This window comes from Microplitis mediator, chromosome 10 (genome assembly GCF_029852145.1).
Source record: "Microplitis mediator isolate UGA2020A chromosome 10, iyMicMedi2.1, whole genome shotgun sequence".
In the NCBI taxonomy this organism is placed as follows: Eukaryota; Metazoa; Arthropoda; class Insecta; order Hymenoptera; family Braconidae; genus Microplitis; species Microplitis mediator.
In genome coordinates this window covers 14,804,815-14,828,254 of record NC_079978.1, presented here as the reverse complement: position 1 = coordinate 14,828,254, position 23,440 = coordinate 14,804,815, and the positions used below count along the sequence as shown (strand labels likewise).

General features: G+C 30.1%; 2 protein-coding genes across 6 annotated transcripts in view; both read left to right on the top strand.

Moving 5' to 3' along the window:
* Positions 1-3,182, top strand: part of LOC130676633 (tubulin alpha-2/alpha-4 chain-like) — a 43,950-nt gene extending 40,768 nt beyond the window's left edge. Inside the window, exon 9 of the mRNA XM_057482984.1 lies at positions 3,054-3,182. Coding sequence (XP_057338967.1) covers positions 3,054-3,180 — 127 coding nt within the window. The 3' untranslated portion in view covers positions 3,181-3,182. The remainder of the gene's footprint in view (positions 1-3,053) is intronic.
* A 325-nt stretch (positions 3,183-3,507) lies between these two features.
* Positions 3,508-23,440, top strand: part of LOC130676632 (sodium leak channel NALCN) — a 59,825-nt gene continuing 39,892 nt past the window's right edge. For 3 of the 5 annotated variants that reach the window (XR_008991459.1, XR_008991460.1, XM_057482983.1), the window contains exons 1-8: positions 3,830-3,967; positions 5,199-5,332; positions 6,501-6,686; positions 13,494-13,717; positions 13,820-14,094; positions 14,183-14,430; positions 14,505-14,894; positions 14,959-15,150. Coding sequence is in view for 3 of the 5 variants with exons in the window: in XM_057482983.1 (XP_057338966.1) it covers positions 5,228-5,332; positions 6,501-6,686; positions 13,494-13,717; positions 13,820-14,094; positions 14,183-14,430; positions 14,505-14,894; positions 14,959-15,150 (1,620 nt within the window). In the remaining 2 variants the exon portion in view is untranslated. Of the gene's footprint in view, positions 3,968-4,128; positions 4,463-5,198; positions 5,333-6,500; positions 6,687-13,493; positions 13,718-13,819; positions 14,095-14,182; positions 14,431-14,504; positions 14,895-14,958; positions 15,151-23,440 lie in introns of those variants that run through there. The other 2 variants (XM_057482982.1, XM_057482980.1) reach the window with 2 other exon arrangements.

The following is a 23,440-nucleotide window of genomic DNA, read 5'->3' as shown; positions in this document are numbered from 1 at the left end:
TTGTTTTCACCCTGATTTTCAAAAATCGAGTTTCCATCAGATGTCGACGTTTTGAGGTCCTAGAAGCTATTCTGACGCTTTTCAGAATGATGTTCGAGTGTATGTATGTGTGTGTGTGTAAACTCTTTGTAACTTTTCAACTAATGAACCGATTTAAATAGTTAAGGTGGCAATCGAAAGAGCTTGTTGGTCGTCAACTTTCCTGAAAATTTCAGAACATTTAATTGAGTAGACTCGAAAATATTGGCGAATTACGAAAACAAAAAACTTTTTTTTTTAGTTTTTTATTGATTTCTCAGAAACGCGTTCAACGATCAACTTCAAAATCTAATCAGCTCTAGAACTTGATAAAACGCGTCGATCGCCGCCTTAAACATCTCAATCGGTTAATTTGTTCGAGAGATATCGTTGGAGAAAGAAATGGTGAAAAACGGTTTTTTTCGATTATCTTTGAAATGACTCATCCGATCAATTCTTAAATCTTATCAGCTTTAGAACTCAATAAAACGCGCCGATTACCACCTCAAACGTCAAAATCGGTTGATTAGTTCAAAAGATATCGGCGCTGAAAAGTTAAAAAAATAACATGAAACGTTATTTTTTCCGGATAAATCAAAATATGATTACTATATAATATAAAGTACTAAATGTGTCTGAAATCATACCAACTGTTCCTCTGTAGAGTCTCTTTCGATCATCATAGAATGTCGTCTAACTTGTTCTTTAGTTTCAATCATATTATCAGCAAAAATTGAGAACAGCCAGTTTTTAATATGTTTCTCGGATATTTCATATGTTATTGCTCTGACCTAAGTCAAAACTCACTCAAATCTTGATTTTGATCACTGACATTGATTTCTGCCTCGATAAATTTATTTCATTGAACATAATCGAGAATAAAAATTTGAAAACCGCTTTTTCATTAATAACTTTCAATTCTTAACTTGTCAAACTTTAGCGAAATACGTAACTTGGTAGAGCTTGAAAAGCTCATAAAAAATAATCCCAGGTAATCGCATTTTCTAGCTTGAAAATATATTCAGAGTGATGTTTTCAAGCTCCTTGAGCTCGAAAACAGCGGGAAGTTGTGGGGCTGGCCCGCAGGGTCAACCGACGCCCAGATTTTTAACTTCCCGCTATGAAAATCGACGATTTTCGAAAAATTGGGAAGTTATTGGTTTCGGTCCGATTTACGAAAATCGAATTTTCATCAGATGTCGACGTTTTGAGGTTCTAGGAAGCAATTCTGACTAATTTCAAGATGATGTCCGAGTGTATGTATGTATGTATTAACGTATGTATGTTTGTAAATACCTGTATCTTTTGAACAGATGAACCGATTTTGAACTTTAAGGTGTCATTAAAGTTGTGAAAATTGAGCTTGATCGGTAGGGTTCGTTCAGAGATATTCCAAAAATAAAATTTTTTCAAAAATGTTTTTTTTGGATAACTTTTAATGTGCTCGATGGATTCATCCCAAAATCGACTGGGCTCTGGAGCTTTATAAGCCGCGTCGAATGCCACCTCAACTATTAAAATCGGTCTATTCGTCCAAGAGAAACCGTTGTCGAAAGAATTAAAAAAAATTTTTTTTTGTTTTTTTAAAATATCTTAAAATCGACTCGATAAATCGAATATCAAATTTGATCAGCTTTAGAATTTGATAAAACGCGTTGATTGAGACCTCAACCGTCTTAATCGGTTTATTCGTTTGAGAGATATCGTTGGAGAAAAAATGGTAAAAAACTATTTTTTTCGAAAAGAACGGCATACAAAAGTATTTTCGAGCTCGAAGAGCGCGAAAATTTATCGTCGACAAAGTTTTCGAGCTCAAGGAGCTCGAAAACCGCGGGAAGTTTAAGGGCTGGCCCGCAGGGTCAACCGATAGACAGATTTTTTAATCTGGGTTGCTCATCATATAATTTAAAATCTGTATTTTTTTTTTATTTCGAATTTCCAAAAGCTTTATTTTCAATAAAATCATTATTTTCCATTTATAATCCTTTCTATAAAAAGAGAAAAGATAAAACGAAATATACGAATATCTTCTATGTTGCAATTGTGTGTTTTGTTTCTCTTCTGTGACAAACCGAACTTTTTTAATTAAATAAATAGTGTATAACCTGAAGTTTACTGTTGCGGCGTTGCCAAACTTATTTATTATTCTTTTTAATTTTTTTTAAATCTCAAAGCATGTCTTTGATTGGTCAATTTAGATTTTAAATAACTCAAAAAATATTGAGAATTTTGAAAAATGGCTAAGAAACTTTATGCTTAGAATTGTCTCCTCTATTTAAATTTTCCCGCTGTGAAGGTAATTCTGAATCACCCTGTATATATACTGAGTTTCAAATCTTAAAGTTGTAAATCCTTTTTCCCATTAGATTGGCTCGAACCTCTTTTATAGAAAAAGTAATGCACTCATTGATTTTCATTGTAATTTTTACTAAAATATATTCAAATATTTTTGAGGATCATTTTCTCCGTGTAATTACTTGCTGCGCACACTTGTACCACATCTGTAACTTTTTTCCAGCTCTTGGAGCTTGAAAAACCCAATGTATCAAAGAATATTTTTAAGCTCGATAATCTCTAATGTGTATTCACAATAATGTTATAAATAAATTATTAATATTATTTATGAAATTAATATCTTATGTATCATTAAATACGATTCCAAAATTGTGGCTCTCTATTGCAGGCTGGCCCGCAGGGTCGACGATTTTCTAGATTTTTTTTTTTTTTTATGATTATCAGTCTATTTGATCGATTGATATAAGGTTTACAGGAAAGTTGATGATTAGCAAGCCCTTTCAATCGCTACCAAAACCATTCGAATTGGTTGATTAGTTAAAAAGTTATAGAGACTTTGAATACATGCATGCATATACAAACACACACACACACACACACACATACACACGACACGCACATGCAGATATCATTCTGAAAATAGTCAGAATAGTTTCTGGGACCTCAAATGTCAACTTTACTTATAGTTAGATTGTACCGTATTTTCTACTTAACTAAACAATTCATTTATTGTTTTATAGGTTTGTTGGTGAAGGTATGGAAGAAGGTGAATTCGCAGAAGCACGGGAAGATTTAGCTGCTCTTGAACTTGATTATCGTGAAGTTCAAGAGGACGCTGTTAATACGGAGGAAGATGAAGAATATTAAATTGTATGATAATTCCACAATATCACATAGTTAAAAGTATTTTTAAATATTGAAAGAACGTTACCATATGAATTTTCAGTGTTTTAAAATATGTTTGCTCACAATGATAATTTTGCAATAATTTATTCTTGTTTAGGTGAGCATTGAATTAAAAAATGCATTAAGGTTATGCAGCATAGTTTGATTTTTACATATTAAAGAAAATACAACGATTGTGTGACGGATAAATGATTGAAAATAAGTTTCAAATTTTCTCTTTACTGCACTTGAAACAAATATGTTTATAAAATATTTATTAAGAATTTCTATATTTAAGACATATAAGTAATTGTTTAGTTTTAATGTAAATTAAATATTTAATAAAATTTATTTTGACTGATGATATTTTTCATGAGTAAATAAATATTACGAGATTGAAAATTTCTTATGAAAAATGAAACCATTAATAATAGCTGAAGGTAATAAAGATACCTAATGCGTGAAGATAACTTACAAATCTTTTGGGATTGCGTATAGCTTTTTCTACTCCCTTAAAATATTGATTCGCAGTGAGATGAAAATTAGATGCTACAGCACATGCTCAGCAACGATTCTCAGCTGGTTAGTAAACTCTATCACACGATCAGTCACATCTACTAACAATTGTTTAACGTCATGCCGCCTGTATGGTATTAACGATAAAAAATGTTTATCAATCATTAATTTTTAATTTGCTGTATGCGAAATGTAGTTGATAAATATAGTCCTTGGGAGTAGAAAAATTCATTATTTGAAACGTCAAAAAAAAGTAAGATATGATAATTAAATATGAGCTTATTTTTCTATAATAAACTTAATAATTTTTGTTTAATAAAAAAGTATTTCATAAAATTAAAGAAATTTTGTGGTTTTTTTCAACACTTAAATCATAATGTTAATTTTGATAATTTATAAAAATTTGGTAAAGAAATTGAGTTCATCTGAATCAATCAAATAGAAAGTCAATGAAAAACTTATTTCTGAATAAAAAAAAAATAATATTGAACAGTAACTAAATGTCAAATCACGAGTTATTACATCAGTGATTTGGAAGATATAACCAAAAATCTTAACAGGATTATAATTCAATAATTATTTTTATATAAACCGCAATTCAATGTTTAATATTGATATAAAATTTTCGAACTTCTTTGCCCGCGATAAAGAGTGTGAAATAAAAATTGGTGGGACGTGAATATCCTGTTTCGTGTTAGAAAAAAATAAACATTTTTTTATTTGTATGCAATATATTTTTTATCTCAACGTAAGTAAATGTTATGAAATTTATTGTTATGATTCATTTATAGATACTATAATTTGAAATTTGAAATGAGTAAAATAAATATTTTAATTTGGGTAAATTTTGTGTGTAGTGTCGGTGATCAATGTGATATTTCGCATTGTTATCGTTATTCTTATTAGTATTATTATTATTATTATTATTATTTAAAAATTAAAATTAAAATTATTATTTAAAAATTTTGCTAACTGAAGTTATTAACAAATCCAAATTCGTCATAAATGTCTCAAAAATTTTACTCAACCTACAATAATTAAATACTCATAAAGACTAATAAATTTTAGCATGTATTTAAAATTTTTTTTGAATTTGAACTTAGCTCAATAACTTAATCAATCATATAGTACATATATTTTTTACCAGTCACATTGTATTGACATTATTAATTGATTTAAAATTAATGAAATTTATAGAATTTTTATAACATTTTCGGAAATTAAAAACGATTTCTACATGTTTCAATATTTGCATGAATATTGCGTTTTGAGAAGATATCAACATTTTGAATAGTGGAGAATATATTCTTCTAAATCATATTTCTATTCTATTATTTTTATATTTGTTATACATTTTCCGTCAAATATTTAACTATTGAAAATTATAGAAAATTTAGTTAAATATAAAATGGTTCAATTTGAAGTATATTTACAAACTTGTAAAACAAAAGGAAAATTATTTTATCTTTAATCATTTCTCGCAGGCTTCACCATTGCCAATATAATTCCTATAATGATGTTAGGGCGAAAGCAGAGCCTTAAGGGCGATCCGGTTCTAGCCGATTATGGCCCGGAAGAGGCCCTAAATGAAAGTGCTGACATAGAATGGGTGAATAAGGTAATTTATTTCAAGTTTTATTATAAACTACTATAATCTAAATATACTACTCGAGTCGAAAAGTTTCAGCATTATTCCGAACTGATTAAGCTGAATTGAACCTTAATTGAAACTGACTACGCTTAATTGAGCCTTAAATTAAACTGTTTAGCCTGCGAGTGGAATTAAATTGAATGTGGATTCATCCGGACCAAGCTTAATCTTTAAACTGACGTAAAATTTTCAGGCTGTTTTAAAACTGACCAACCTACTATAGCATTAAAAACACACTGAATTCAAGCTGAGTAACCTAGAGTTTATTTAGTTCAAAACTAGCTTCAGCTTTGAGCTTCTTTTCAAGCTGGATAAGCTGCTACTTAACAAAATTTTTGACTTGAATCAAAACCGATCAGCCTGCTCATGTACGAGAAAGACACTGAATTCAAGCTGAACAAGCTGTTAGAGCAGACGAATAAATTAAAACGAGTTTAATTAAAAGTGGTACTTAGGGGGGTCGATTGAGATGGGCCCAAGAGGCTAGAGGAGCGTTGAGAGGATAGAAGCCATAAATCATAAAATGTGATTTTGCTTAAATGTACTCACATAAATATTTTCAAATTTTGTAAAAGTAAATAAGTACAATATTTTGAAGTACCGGGTTATTTTCCCAGGGTGCTATAAACAAGATGCGAGACTTAAAGGTCGGATTGTAGAGCAAAAAAATGGTTCACAAAGTGACGGTTAACGAGGTGAAACAAAAAAAAAGAAACGAAGAAAATTTAAATTTTATGAAAAGGAAATAATACAATTTTTTTAGCAGAAACAGATGTCGAGTTTGCCGTCTTGAGAGGCTTACAATTTTAACGGTGAACAAAAAGCAATAAAATTTACAATCTAGAAAAAAAATATAGAAAACGAGAATAAAGTGTATTGTGAAAAAATTTTTAATCGTAAACTACGAATTAATCACATGCTTAACTTCAGCCTGATGGTCCTGAAAATTTTCACTCAAGTGAAATATGACCTTTCAGTCTGAGTTCAGGCTCATTTTATAATATATTTTACATAATCACTTTTTACTTTTTTCAACTGTTGGCTAGCAGTTTATTCAGTTTGAAATAATGTTAAACTTTTTTGGCTCGGGGAGTGGTTAATGTAATTTATATATTTTTTATCTTTATAATTTTAGTTATGGATAAGAAGATTGATGAGAGCTTGCGCATTAATATCACTTTTATCTGTATGTTTAAATACTCCAAAGACATTTGAAAAAGTCCCTCAATTACAGTTCACAACATTTATTATCGATCTTGTTGTCACATTTCTCTTTACAGCTGAAATGATTGCAAAAATGCACATTCGTGGAATATTAAAAGTAATTACAAGGTATTTTATTTTTTACCCGGAAAAAATTATCATAGGATTTAACGACTTTTGATTGCACAGACATAGATCTTATTTTTATAATTTTGTATTTACTTTGGAATCAATAGTTGGAAGGACTAGTATATACTATACTAGTTCATGTAAATCTTTTCAAATCTAACCTTCTTTTGCTCAAAATTGAAATGATAATAATGTGCCTTTTTTGTCTTCAGTCCCCTCGTGGTTTTCATGATACGGTTTGAACACTGTATTAAAAGAGCATAAACGTAGTCTATAACAAGTAGTTTTACCGTATTTATACGGTATGTTTGTGAAATTTAATTACGGTATTCCTACAAAGCTTATACTGCGTTTATACGGAGCTTATACGGCATTTTTACCGAATAAATACGAAATTTCTACCGTGATAATACGGCATTCGTGCTGTAGTAATACCGCATTTCTACCGTAATAATATGACATTGTTACCGTAATAATACGGCATTTCTACTGAATTTATACGGTATCCCTACCGCGTTCACACAACAATTGTACTGATTTAATAAGGTATTTATACAGAATTTATCCAGTACAGGGTAAAAAAAATGATACATAATTATTATTGATAAATGACTCTATATAATTCTTTAAATATATGGGTCATTTCATGTAAAATCGACCAATAGTTGGAATCGACCCCTTTCGATTTGGACGAATTTTGGTCAGAAGTTTTTTATTACCATATAGGGTAAAAGCACCAGTACCCAGCCCGTAACCAGTAGCCAGCCGGTCATATACTTTAACATTGGCTCAAAATATATATAGATATAATTTAACATGAGGTGGCTGGCTATTGGTTTGGGGCTGGGTACTGGTGCTCTTACCCTAACGCAATTCTGCCAAAGGAAAAAAATTTGAAAATTTTTCTTCAAAAGTTATGCAAAATACAAAATTTCGCGATTTTCCCAGTTTCTCAACTTTACTTTTTAAATATCTCGAAAACTAGGACTTGACTAACAGGCGAAGCGCTGAGTGGACGAATGAGAGTTTTAGTGTGCAATTAATTTGTAAAATTATTGGTATGTGAATTGATTTAATAAAACTGGGCGGTTAAAAAAGTTAATTTAAGTATTACGATAATAGTAAAGATATAAGGTCAGAGAAATATGATGATGCTTTTCTTTTTTGTTGGCTCAACTTTTATTTACGTGTTTCATCTTCTGATGAAGTTTTATCTTCATCCTCATTAGTTGAGTTGTTACTATCAATTTCCATTATCTTAGTAGTTACTGTAGATAACTGCATTTGCTGAAACATACTCTGGGACTTTCCTTGCCATTGGTCTTGACGTTTTTTGTATTCAATTTGGGCACTTTGGTGTGCTGCTGGTAGATCCATGTTTGAGATAACGTATTCCTCGGTTTCTAAAGTTGACAGTTTCGTCATAGCTTCTTCGTAGGATCTTATTGAATAAAAATTGAAATAATATAAAAAATAAAAAAATTATGCTAATTTAGAATTCAAAAGCAGTTGTAAAACATACTTGCTCGTCCTCTTATCGTCACAGTAAATTTTGGCCAATCGTTTATCGGATTTTGACATTTTTGAATCATTTGGTGTAGTGATTGAATAGTTTTGGCATTATAAGGTGGACCTGGATATTTGGTGAAACATTTTTGACTATTTTTGTCAAACGTAACCCAAAATGACGGTAAACATTCTATTTTCTTAATTTTTTTTTTTTAACTTCCCGCTAAGAAAATTGCAAATTTCCAAAAAAGGAAAGTTATTGGTTTCGGTCCGATTTTCGAAAATCGAGTTTTCATCAGATGTCGACGTTTTGAGGTCCTAGAAAACTATTCTGACTATTCCCGGATGGACGTCCGTGTGTGTGTGTGTGTGTGTGTGTGTGAACTTTTTTTTGTCCGACGATATCTTTGGAACGGATAAACCGATTTGAACGTACTTGGTGGCGATCGAAAGAGCTCACCAAAACTTAGTCTTGATTAGATTTTGGGGTAAATCGGTCATGTTGTTTACAAGTTATACAAAGAATAAGAATTAAAAAATTTTTTTTATTTTAGTTTTTTATTGATTTCTCAAAAACGACTTATACGATCAACTTCAAAATCTAATCAGCTCTAGAACTCAATAAAACACGTCGATTGCCGCCTCAATCATCAAAATCAGATAATTTGTTCGAGAGTTATCGCGGGAGAAAGAAATGGTGAAAAACAGTTTTTTGCGAATATCTTCGAAACAACTGAACCAAACAATTACAAAATTTTATAAGCTCTAGAACTCAATAAAATACGCTGATTGCCGCCGCAACCATCAAAATCGGTCAATTCATTCCTGAGATTTCGTGGGAGAAAGAAATGCTAAAATCGGTTTTTAGTAGATTTCATAAAAATCTAACTATTGTATTTGTCCTCATGATGGAATTTTCGAAAAATTTTGCTACCTCTAAACTCAGCTCGGCGAGCTGAGTCAGGAAATACATTCAGTTCAAAAGTTTATATATGTATTTATATATATATATATATATATATATATATATATATATATATATATACAATATAACGCGCCGTTCTCCAACGATAGCGTCCGCAATTCTACACCGATCTTAATGAAACTGAGTATACTTATTCTATGGACGATTACCTTGGATGAGTTCGAAGATGAGCCAATTCGGCCAATAAGTTTAGGAGTTATGGTCAATTGAAATTTTGTAAAATTTTCAAAAAAAAATTGTTTGCCGCTTTAACTGGGTGTAACTTCTTAACGGAAAGAGATAGCTTATTTTCGTTTGTTCTATATGAAAGCTCGTTCGATTGCCTTCAATTTTGACTATACAGCTCATTGATTTGACCATTTTTTCTAATAGATAAATGGTTTTGAACATTTACAAAATATTATAAAAGCTAATTTTATGCAGGTTTTCACTTTGATTATAGCCACAATTTCAAACCGATCACCTTAAAACTTAGTATACGTATTTTGTGCGTGACTACCATGTTCGAGTTTGAAAATGAGCTCAATCGGTCGATTAGTTTAGAAGTTATAGCATTTCAAAATTTTCAAAATGTCAAAAATTCATATTTTTACTTATTCTTCCTTCAATATCTTTTGAATGTGATAACTTATCGACTTTATATCAAATTCATCTGAAAGCTCTTCAAATTAGCTTTAATTTTCATGCCTATATATATGCCTAGACCACTGAAATTACTTATTTTACCATTCATTCAATGAAATTTTTAGTAGATTTCATAAAAATCTAACTATTGTATTTGTCCTCATGATGGAATTTTCGAAAAATTTTGCTACCTCTAAACTCAGCTCGGCGAGCTGAGTCAGGAAATACATTCAGTTCAAAAGTTTATATATGTATTTATATATATATATATATATATATATATATATATATATATATATATATATATATATATATACAATATAACGCGCCGTTCTCCAACGATAGCGTCCGCAATTCTACACCGATCTTAATGAAACTGAGTATACTTATTCTATGGACGATTACCTTGGATGAGTTCGAAGATGAGCCAATTCGGCCAATAAGTTTAGGAGTTATGGTCAATTGAAATTTTGTAAAATTTTCAAAAAAAAATTGTTTGCCGCTTTAACTGGATGTAACTTCTTAACGGAAAGAGATAGCTTATTTTCGTTTGTTCTATATGAAAGCTCGTTCGATTGCCTTCAATTTTGACTATACAGCTCATTGATTTGACCATTTTTTCTAATAGATAAATGGTTTTGAACATTTACAAAATATTATAAAAGCTAATTTTATGCAGGTTTTCACTTTGATTATAGCCACAATTTCAAACCGATCACCTTAAAACTTAGTATACGTATTTTGTGCGTGACTACCATGTTCGAGTTTGAAAATGAGCTCAATCGGTCGATTAGTTTAGAAGTTATAGCATTTCAAAATTTTCAAAATGTCAAAAATTCATATTTTTACTTATTCTTCCTTCAATATCTTTTGAATGTGATAACTTATCGACTTTATATCAAATTCATCTGAAAGCTCTTCAAATTAGCTTTAATTTTCATGCCTATATATATGCCTAGACCACTGAAATTACTTATTTTACCATTCATTCAATGAAATTTTTTAGTAGATTTCATAAAAATCTAACTATTGTATTTGTCCTCATGATGGAATTTTCGAAAAATTTTGCTACCTCTAAACTCAGCTCGGCGAGCTGAGTCAGGAAATACATTCAGTTCAAAAGTTTATATATGTATTTATATATATATATATATATATATATATATATATATATATATATACAATATAACGCGCCGTTCTCCAACGATAGCGTCCGCAATTCTACACCGATCTTAATGAAACTGAGTATACTTATTCTATGGACGATTACCTTGGATGAGTTCGAAGATGAGCCAATTCGGCCAATAAGTTTAGGAGTTATGGTCAATTGAAATTTTGTAAAATTTTCAAAAAAAAATTGTTTGCCGCTTTAACTGGGTGTAACTTCTTAACGGAAAGAGATAGCTTATTTTCGTTTGTTCTATATGAAAGCTCGTTCGATTGCCTTCAATTTTGACTATACAGCTCATTGATTTGACCATTTTTTCTAATAGATAAATGGTTTTGAACATTTACAAAATATTATAAAAGCTAATTTTATGCAGGTTTTCACTTTGATTATAGCCACAATTTCAAACCGATCACCTTAAAACTTAGTATACGTATTTTGTGCGTGACTACCATGTTCGAGTTTGAAAATGAGCTCAATCGGTCGATTAGTTTAGAAGTTATAGCATTTCAAAATTTTCAAAATGTCAAAAATTCATATTTTTACTTATTCTTCCTTCAATATCTTTTGAATGTGATAACTTATCGACTTTATATCAAATTCATCTGAAAGCTCTTCAAATTAGCTTTAATTTTCATGCCTATATATATGCCTAGACCACTGAAATTACTTATTTTACCATTCATTCAATGAAATTTTGCTATTGCATTAGTTCTCCTACTTCTTAGTACATTCATGGAGCTACTTAAATTCATATTATCGCAGTGTGACACTTATAAAATCCATACATCTCAATTCAGTGGGTATATACAATTTTGTTTTATCGACAGTGTATAAATGATATGATATATCAATAACAAGATTAACATTAGTTATGATGATAATATTCTCTATATCTACTCGTCGTTTGATATTCTAATAGGCTATTTATTTCAAATATTAGTACTAATTTCAAGTATGACACTTTGATCTATCGCAATCAATTTTTAATTTTAGAATATTTTATTAGTAGATTTTATTGAAAGCCAATTATCGCCTTTGTCCTTATGGTAGAATTCTCGAACATTAAAACCATAATCTATCATAATTTTTCGAATAGGGTCCAGAATACCATTGGTCCGATAGTTTGAATATATGCATACGTATCTTTAAATAATGTCAAATCAAAACATATAGTGTATTATCATCAAAAATTCTTCTGAAAATCATTTAGTTAGCTTCAATTTTTGGCATGATACTTATAATTTTTGGTTTTTTTTTGTTTTAGTATCTCGAGAATTTTTAAGAAAATGTAAAAAAAAATTTTATTTCATTATTAACTTTTATTTGAACAGTGAACAAAATTAAACAATGAGAAATCTACTTCCATTTCGGCTGCCGAATGGCCTTTTTTTTTTTAAACAATGGCACACTAAAGTATTTTTTTTAGAACAATGGCACACTAAAGTATTTTCGAGCTCGAAGAGCTCGAAAATGTATCCACAACAATGTTTTCGAGCTCGAGGAGCTCGAAAACAGCGGGAAGTTTTGGGGCTGGCCCGCAGGGTCAACCGATAAACCGGTTTTTTTTTTATGATGACAAACAAATATATTAATATATTTTTTTTTAATATTTTTTAAACACCAAACCACCAACATATACCAGATTAAAGCCGAATAATTTGTTTCATTTTAATCACAGCAAAAAATTTGTACACACACACTTTGAGAAATAAACAACTCAACTCACGTGACTTTTGTCCGTCTCTATTTTACCAGTGTTAAAAAGCCATTAAAAACATTTATACTTGTTGCGGTTGCCATGGTTATATAATATAGCCGCTGTATACAACCACCAGTCCACCACCAATGCTAACAAACTAAATTATTACAATCGTATATGTAAATCACAATAAAAAATAAACTTTGTATACACATAGCCCTAATGAATTTTTAAAAAATTATAAATTATTAAATTTATAATAGTATTTGTTGTTATTTATAAATATTCATAATTGTTTTTATAATCCAATACATCACACTCAACATATCACGTAACCAGCAAATTTTTTTGACACTTAAACGTAGTAAACACAAAGTTTTAACTTTTTAATGTATATAATGTATAAAATATAAATAATCCACTGATGTTTATAATTTTTTTAAATATTTTAATTAAATTTCACAAATATACCGTATAGATATGGTAAAACTACTTGCTATCGACTACGTTTATATTCTTTTAATACAGTGTTCAAACCGTATCATAAAAACCGCGAGGGACAAGAAACTATAAATATTACAGTAACTACGACTATGCACTCTTCTCTCCATGTACCATAGTTTATATGTGTACCATTTCTGTAATCGATATTTCAAAGACACCTCTTAGCATACGTTATGGGAAACACTCCTTTAATATATTGTAATTGTTACTGTAAATTTCTCTTCGTGCAAACTATTTTTTCCGGGTTATCACTAAATTTGAAATGGTCAAATAAAAAAATTGAAATTTATATGCATACATTTAGAGAGACAAAGCTTATTTAAAAGATCACTGGTGTAAATTTGATGCAGTCATGGTTTTTTTTCTCTGGCTGTCAGTAATTCTTCAAATGTTTGAGATGCTTGGATTTGTTAGTAAATTTAGCGCTGCATCAGTTATACGTTCACCTAGACCACTTATTATGATACGTTTTCTACGAGTATTTTTGAAATTTTCAATGCCCAAAGCAAGGATTAATCAAATATTTAAGTAAGCATCAATACTTTTAGTAACTCAAGTTAACTTCTTATTAACCTCTTTCACAAAATATAATCGTGCTTATATTTGATAAATATAATTATTCTTTTTCAGGCGATCAAGTCAGCAAATTTACAATGTAACACTATTTTTCCTGTTCTTCATGTCACTTTACGGTCTTTTGGGTGTTCAATTTTTTGGAGAATTAAAAAATCATTGCGTTCTTAATACAACTGATCCAAAGCAAATTACAATCAATAGTTTAGCTATTCCTGATACATTTTGCTCTACTGACCCTGAATCAGGTTATCAATGTCCTGAGGGCATGAAATGTTTGAAATTAGAACTATCGAAATATATAATGGGTTTCAATGGATTTGATGAATTTGGTTTGGATTTATTTATTTAAAAAATTATATACTTATCGATTAAAACTAAACACAATAACAATTTGTACTAAAATTAATGTTGTTACAGCAACAAGTATATTCACTGTATATCAAGCGGCATCTCAAGAGGGTTGGGTATTCATAATGTACCGCGCAATTGATAGCCTTCCAGCCTGGCGAGCCATTTTTTACTTCAGTACAATGATATTTTTTCTAGCATGGCTGGTAAAAAATGTCTTCATTGCTGTTATAACTGAAACATTTAATGAAATTAGAGTACAGTTTCAACAAATGTGGGGTATCAGAGGACAAATAACAAACAGTTCTGCATCACAGGTAATTTTCATATTACTAAAGTTATATTATTTTGAAACAACTCATAATTTTTTATAAAAAATAAATCATTCAAGATTCTTTCGGGAGATGATAATGGCTGGAAATTAGTTACTCTTGATGACAACAAACACGGAGGTCTTGCATCACCACTTTGTCAAGCTATTTTACGTTCACCACATTTTCGAATGATCGTGATGTGTGCTATTTTAGCAAATGGCATTACAACTGCTTCAATGAACTTCAAACATGACGAACGACCGAGACATACTTATTACGATAATTACTATTATGCCGAAATAGCTTTTACGATATTTCTTGATTTAGAAACACTTTTTAAAATTTGGTGTCTCGGTTTTCGTAGTTATTATAAACATTCAATTCATAAATTTGAATTGTTACTATCAATTGGCACGACTGTTCACATTATACCATTATTTTATTTATCAGGGTTTACTTATTTCCAAGTGAGTCAGTATTTATGTTATTTAATAATAGTTAAGTTAATAAAATATATTCCGTTTTTATCAGGTATTAAGAGTTGTGAGACTTATTAAAGCATCTCCAATGTTGGAAGATTTTGTTTATAAAATTTTCGGACCAGGAAAAAAACTAGGGAGTCTTATAATTTTCACCATGTGTTTACTTGTGATATCTTCTAGTATATCAATGCAACTTTTTTGTTTTTTGTGTGACTTTACTAAATTTGAAACTTTTCCTGAAGTAAGTAGTATTTAACCTTCAACAATTTATAGTTCATAGCAAAAAATAATTAATACACGAAAATAAGGTAAACAGGGGTAAGACTGCCTTTTATTCCATGATGGATTACTTTCAAAAATCCTAAAAAAAAATAAAATTTTGTTATTTTTATGTTTATTAAGAGCTAAATGGTTCACTGAGCCAAATTAACTGACCGGAGCCGATCGGAATCAAAATAAAAATGAAAAGAATTAAATATTTTCGTATTATTACGGTTATGCAGGGGAGACCAGGGCACAACAGACTTTCTCAAAAGTTAGCAAAAAAAAATTATTTTTTGTAATCTTTATATTTTCAAGAATTAGGTATAATTACCAAGTCTTAAAGTGGTACAATGTGCTTGATACAAAGCCTAAAGTTATAAGTTTGATGCAATTTACAAATTTCTTCTGGAATAAAAATGGTTTTAAGTAAAGAAAAAACAAAAAAATAAAAATAATATTTTTTTTAAGTCAGAGTTTATAAGCAATATTTAAACGCAAAAGTGTAGGATGTGCGTGGGTATTACCGTGTGTGTGAGTATTACCGTAGATTTTTTTCATTCTATTATAAATGATTCATAATTTTTTGTAATTTAAAAAAAATCCAGCAATAGATTTAATATTTTGAAAACGTAACTAACAGAAAATCCGGTATAAAATGTAAGTACTATAGTTTGTTATAGATTATTGAAAACCGATTATCAATTTCTTACAGTTAGTGTGCAATATTTATTGCATTTCAGAGCAAGATTATACTTTTTTATAGTCGAAAATTCAACAGATATTGAATTTTAATCAATTGTCACTTTTAATTTACTGCCGCGGTAATTGTCGCCAACTTTTGAAGCGTGTCAGTATTACTGTGGTTTCAATGTGATTCGACGGTAATAGAAACATATGTAGTATCTTTAGGTGAATGCGACACTTGCTGCGGTTGAAATATGACTGTTCATAACCTCAAAATTAATATAACTCATTGTTTATCTTGTACACTCGTTGTAATTAATGCCTGGCCACCTGTCTGGTTAAGAATTTATAGTCCAAGGGACCAGGCAGTAATGACAACGAGTGTACCCCTTGTATTAAACTTTCAGAATTGCAAAAAACTCAAACAAATTTTGAAAATACGAAAAAAAAAAGCTACAAAAGTAATCAGTGAAAAAAAAAGGTGTAATTATAAACGTAAGAATTTATTATTTGTGGTGAAAAGATGTGCAAAGAAGAAAATTATTGCAGAGTTGCCAAGAAAATAAATAATAATTATATTGATTAAATAGTATATTCTTATATCACTCATAATATTACTTGTATTGGTTAACTATACCATAATTAAACAAGTCTCTTTAAGATCCACAGTAATAGTAGCACTTTGAATTTTTTTTCAAATGCTAATTATATCATGAAATCGATATTAAATCATACCCTTCATTTTTCTTAGAGTTGTAAAGAAGTTAATTATCGATTCAAAAAAAAATTTAAGCCGATATCTTATAATGAATCATTAAAATATGCTTTTAAAGTTAGACGTACACATCAAGTCGCGGTAATACTTACACTTACTCTATTTGGGGTACAATGGAATGCTTCAAAAGAGTTAAATAATAATTTTTTTTATTTAACACAACAACAATAAAATCTATTGTATAGATTACGCCAAGTTGATTGTATGAAATTAGTAAATTTTACTATATTAGAAAGGAAATAATTAAAACTAAATTTTTATTAGTTTTATTAACTTATAATTATCATCATTGTTATTACTTTAATTATTATTATTATTATTTATGTCATCTGTGTTAGTGTCGATTGTTTTATTTAAGAAATCACTTGTTTCGACCAATATCTCCCGCGTGTGACTCTTTTCCCCCGTCTGTCATCCACCGTTACCTTAGAATGAAGGTCTCTGAACTTGTAGTACATATGTGTATACGCTATCCCTACCAATTCTTAATTTTATCGATCTGCTTTAGAAAAATTACGAGCCGTTTTGTAATCTTTAGTTGCAGTATAATAATATGTACTTAATGCTACGCTATTTTCCTGGCATACAGAAATTACTAAACACTGTAAAAAAATCAGGAGTGAATCCGGAGTGAACACAGATTTTATTTCAATCTGAATTTACTCCATCACTCGGAGTTCACTCACTCACACGGCATGCAGAGTGAATATGGATTTTTTCATGGACGGAGTGATTTCGGAGTGACTCGAATTTTGGTTCAATGCGCTTTCACTCCAATCCGTAGTTTAAATACTTAAATAAGTTTATATTCAATAGAAACGGCTGTTAATTAAAATCATAATTATTTCAATAAATAATTGATTCAAATCAGGATTGCAAATAGCTCATTAAATTTTAAGACAAATCGCTTATTAACTTCACGATTTTGCTAGCAGCCACCAGAATTTGCTGGTTGAACCCTGGCTTAGGCTGGCCTCTACAAAATTTATAATATTGGGATAACACAGTAAGGTTCTCGCAAGAGAAACGCCCGCACTCATTCGATCAGACAACAAATAAAATTATGATAACCTACCCTACGGCTATATCTTCTCTAGTTTCTGTAATTTATATACGATATCTTGCTTTAAAGAATTTAGACAAAGTACAGACGTAATAAATAAATATAATGAACAATTCGAATTTGCCAGATATAATAATAAAAATTATTTACAATTATTCGCAGTAATAGATTCAATAACAATCGTGTCGCTCGTCAGCGGCAACGGTTCCAATGTGAGTTTTGTGGGCACATGGCACAGATTCTTGAGAATATTTTGCTTAATTACTTAAGCTTTATTTCATATAACAGTGATGAAATTAAATAAATACAATAAACAATATTAAATTATGAATAGGCTTAAAGTATTAATATGGCGAGTATATCGCTAAAATAATTTATATTTTATTTAGAATTGCATGTTATGGATTATTAGTAGCACGTGCGCACTTGCTAGGATCCAAGATCGAAGTGTCGTTCAACCAGCGCAGGGTCTTAGGGTGAAGTTTTTGGGATCACTTCCCACTTTCCCTCACGGTCATGCGTTGAGGTGATAATTAGTGACGCGAAGATAGCAGAAAAACCGTAAGGCTGAGGACGATGAAGATAATCTGTATTGTCTCAATTTATAATATAATTAGTGCTTGAATTACATTTTTTTTCATATTTCATAATTCAAAAATAACAAATTAGAAATAATTTTTTTATTTTCAATCCAGTATCGTTAAATTGAAAATTAAATTTCAAATTTTAAACTCGTAATGTAGCGATAAAATATAATTGCTTAGTTTTTAATTCCACGTTTTTGAATACGACATTGAATGAATAATTTCAATTTGGAAAACTAGATTAATAAATAAGTTTCCAATCCTTTATCCCATATATTTAAATTAAAAATTGGATTAAACATTTTCATCTGCTATAGGGGTTAAAAAATAATTACCTAATGTGTAATTCCGTACTTTTAAAATAAAAATTAAGTAAGAAATTTCAATTTGCTAAAAGTGATCAAAAAATAAATATCTAACTTTTGATCCCGTACTTTTAAATCAAAAATAAAATTATAATCTTTAATTAAAACACAAAATTAAAAAATTTCTTCCTAATCTCTAATTTTCTATTTTTGAATTTAAAAGTAAATTAAAAATTTCAATTGGCTAAAGTGTATTAAAAAATAGCATTATAAAAGAAAAAAAATTTATTAAATTATAGGGAATTTTCTATAGATCAGAATGAACTGAAGCAGAGCGGGATCTTTTGAGTTAGCTTCGAATCCAAGCTCTCAAAAGCCCGTTCCATTAACGGTGCATAAAGTTCCCGGCCTGGAACTTTATGACCTGGATAGACCCGAAATCACCACTGTCTACCTTACGACACTGAATGGGGAATAAATGAAAACATCAGTGCGGATGTATTTTCGAATTCTTTGAGCTCGAAAATACTCATGCATGCAATTTTTTCTTTTATGAGCTTTTCAAGCTCAAAAAAGTTACGTTTTATGTTGGAGTTTGAAAATTTAAGCATCAAAAATGATTAATAAACACACAGAAAAAAAGGAATTCTTGGATCAAGAAGAAAATCGTTTCCAGAAATAAATTCTTAAATTAAAATATCCTATTTTCTTGTTTGAAAAAATTTTCTCTTGGTAAAAACTTTTTTTTTTTTAATTAAAATATATAAAGCTCTCCAGTGAAGAAATTCAATCTTGATTTGAAAATATAAATTTTTGCTTTAAATGTTTTTAGTTTCTCCGAATAAGAAAACAACTTAATTGGCTCAAGAGAATTTAGCTTATGGTTTCAGAAGATACCAACTCATTCTAAAAACATCGTTATTTCGAATGTAGTCGATATCGATTCATTTCAATACATCAAGTTTTTAATCGGAATCATATTTCACTTACTCCAAGTAAAAATTAATTTATTTGAAGATTTGATAACATTTAGTTTAAAGAAAACGTTGACTTATCTTAAAACGATTAGTTCTAGATTTAAGAAATAAAAAAATTCATTTTAAAACTAAATTATACATTAATGTCAAATAAAAAATAGTTTTATTTTTAATATAATAAATCAGTTGAATTTTAAATTACTTGTTTTAATTAAAAATTCAATTCTCAGAATATACACAATTAATCATCAAAATATATTTTGATTCGTTATTACACTGTAAAAAATCCGGAGTGAAATAAAATCCGAATTCACTCCGGATTCACTCCGCCACTCGGAGTTCCGGAGTTTTAAAAAAAATCACTTCGCATGCGGAGTGAATTGGGAGTTTTTTTTTTAGCGGAGTGATCTCGGAGTGATGCGGATTTTATTTCACTCCGAATTCACTCTGGTCCGGAGTTTTAACATTTAAATTAATTTATATTAAACTATTAAACAGCGTGTGTGTGCGAGTGCGAGTGCGTGCGTGCGGGTGTTTGTGTGCGCGTGTCTGTGATGTGTGTGCGTGCGTGAGTGCGCGTGCGAATGTGCAAATGTGTGCGTGTGTGTGTTCGGGGGTGTGCGTATGTGTGTGCATGTGTCCGATCGGGTGTGTCCGTTTGTGTGAATGTGTGCGCGTATGTTCGGGTGTGTGCGTATGTGTGTTCGGGTGTGCGCATGTGTGCGTGTGTGCGAATATGTGTGTGTGTGTGTTCGGGTGCGTGTGCGTGTGTGTGTGCGTATCGGTTGATCAGTACTGTAATACGCGAATTTTTATTTCGATTTTGATTAGTGGAGTTATATTTTATTAATAATATTTTTAAAACTGCCCTCCGGAGTGAATTTCAATCCGGAGAAGTTAAATTAATAAAAAATTATTCTCTCCGTGAAAACTCCCCTGCGGAGTGAATTTCACTCCGAGGGGAGTGAATAATTAAAAATTCATTCACTCCGCATTCACTCCGGATTTAATCCGCATTCACTCCGCGAATTTTTTACAGTGTACAATAAAAATTTTTTTTTGTCCACAAAAATAAATGAAAGGTTATGTTATTTATCCTGGCTTCATTGACATCATCAACTGCATGATACCACACTAAAAAGGAAACAATATCATATGAATTCATAGGATCAGAAATGAAAACAAACTTGACTATCTGATATGATGAAAAACAGCATAAATAATAATTAACTTACTTTTTTAACTTCCCGCTAAAAACATTGTAAATTTTCATAAATTCGGGAAGTTATTGGTTTCGGTCCGATTTACGAAAATCGAATTTTCACCAGATGTCGACGTTTTGAAGTCCTAGGAAACTATTCTGACTAATTTCACGATGATGTCCGAGTGTATGTATGTATGTATGTACGTACGTACGTATGTAAATACCTGTATCTTTTGAACAGATGAACCGATTTTGAACTTTAAGGTGTCATTCGACGCGGCTTGTCAATATCTTGAAGCTGTAAGAAAATTGAGCTTGATCGGTAGGGCTCGTTCAGAGATATTCCAAAAATAAAATTTTTTCAAAAATGTTTTTTTCGGATAACTTTTAATGTGCTCGATGGATTGATTCCAAAATGGACTCAGCTCTAGAGCTTTACAAGCCGCGTTGAATGCCACCTCAACCATCAAAATCGGTTCATTCGTTCAAGAGAAACCGTTGTCGAAAGAATTAAAAAAAAAAAATTTTTTTATTTTTTCTGAAATATCCCAAAAAAGACTCGATTAATCGAATTCAAAATATGATCAGCTTTAGAACTTTATAAAACGCGTCGATTGCCACCTCAACCGTCTCAATTGGTTTATTCGTTTGAGAGATATCGTTCGAGAAAAAATGGTGAAAAACGTTTTTTGTCGAAAACAACGGCATACAAATGTATTTTCGAGCTTGTAGAGCTCGAAAATGTATTCACAATAATGTTTTCGAGGTTCTTGATCTTGAAAACAGCGGGAAGTTTTGGGGCTGGCCCGCAGGGTCAACTGACAGACTGATTTTTGAGATTGAACCGACACCATTCAAATTAACTCGAATCAAGAAAAAACACCAGATAGAATGACTAATAACTACAATAACTGATATTTTTATTACATAATTCAAAACAATTCATGTATATGAATTAGTTAATTGTACAATTAACAAACTTATACTATTAGAATATAGGTGTGTAATATATAATTGCACATATACGGTGACAGCGCTGAACAGACTAGTTTCATTTTTTTGCGATCTTCGGGCGTCTACGTGTATACATAAAGTAGTGTCCGAAGTAGACAAGCAGCATAGACCCGAGAGCCACTGTTACCCGAATGCTGCTGTGGACAAAAAACAAGAGCTTGATTTTCTGGACTTGAATTTTTTTTATTTTTATCTCAAGCAGTAGCCACTAGTTGGTTTAAGAAATCTGACTTCTTACGTAGAAAAGTTAAATTTCATAGAATAAAATATTTTTTACATAAATGAAGAAATTCAAAATATTAATTAAAAAAAACAATTTACTTTCTTTAACAATTTTTTTTTTTTGAACTAAGATGACATTTTTAACTTAAAACTTTAACCCATTTGGATCGAAAAAATAACTTTTTGAATCAAAATAATCAAAATTAAGAGAAAATTTTATTCAATCAAGAAGTATTCCGTTTTCCCAAATATTCTCTTGACTCAAGATAATTCTCTTCGAACCAAGATAACCGTTCGTTTAGTGCAGTCATTGTTCAACTCGTAATTCACGACTATGTTCAACAAAATGAATGCATTCAGGATGAAATCAAAATAAGCGATAGAAATAAGTATTTCAATGAGTTATGAGTCAGATCGGAGCGTTGGTATGTAAAATATTCGCGGGAAGTTAAAAAAAATTTTTTCGAATCATTTAACACGAATCATTTAACATATTTTCAAATTATTTAAAATAGATTTTTTATTAATAGTAATTTTATTTAATTTTTGTCTCAATTTGTGTTTTACAAAACTTTAAAATATGTATTTCAATCATCTTTACATTTCCACTTATTACATTTTACATTTTAGGCAGATTTTTTTAAAAATCTAACAATTGTATTTGTCCTCATGGTCGTGTTTTCAAGGATTTTCGTCATAAACTATCATAATTAGTTGAGTAGAGTTCAAGAATACCAGTCGTTGAAAAATTTATATATTCATGTACGTGGGGCATTCCATGCTAAATCACCGAAGTTTTGACCCGACCCCCTTCGATTTCGCTGAAACTTTTTTATCATTTTTTATCCAACCCAAAAAAAGTTACGAATTTTTGAAAAAAACCGCTCTTTTTTCTTAAATTGCTATAACTTGCTCACGAATTAATCTTTCGGCACTTTTTTTTTTCAAAATTTGTGTTTTTAAATGTAGTTTTCAGAAAAAAATACAAAAAATTTTTTGGAAGTCACGATGTAAGAAATATTTCAGTTTTTCCAATAAAATCGTTATTTTTTCGAAGTCAGAAGCCTTCGATTCTCAATTTTTTTATCTCAAAATAAACTTTAACCAAGACAGTATTTAACCCCGCTATTCCAATTTTGTGCCGACTTTCCTTTATATTTTTTGTTTTCGATTGAAAATAAAAAAATTTCTAAATTTCGCTTATTTTTTATGACTTTGCGCTGAAGTTTTTTTGAATTGTTTTTAAAAGCTCAGAAGTTGAAAAAAATTGGACAAAAACATCCGTAAAGTGTATTAGGGGCAAGGATTGATTTTTTCGGAAGAAAATTCCCAATTTTTAAATATAGTGAAACCTAAACCTACAATTGACCTTCTCAATAAGACAGTTTATAAATAAACTCAGAAAAATTTAGATAGCCTTATAGACAATTTTAGATCAA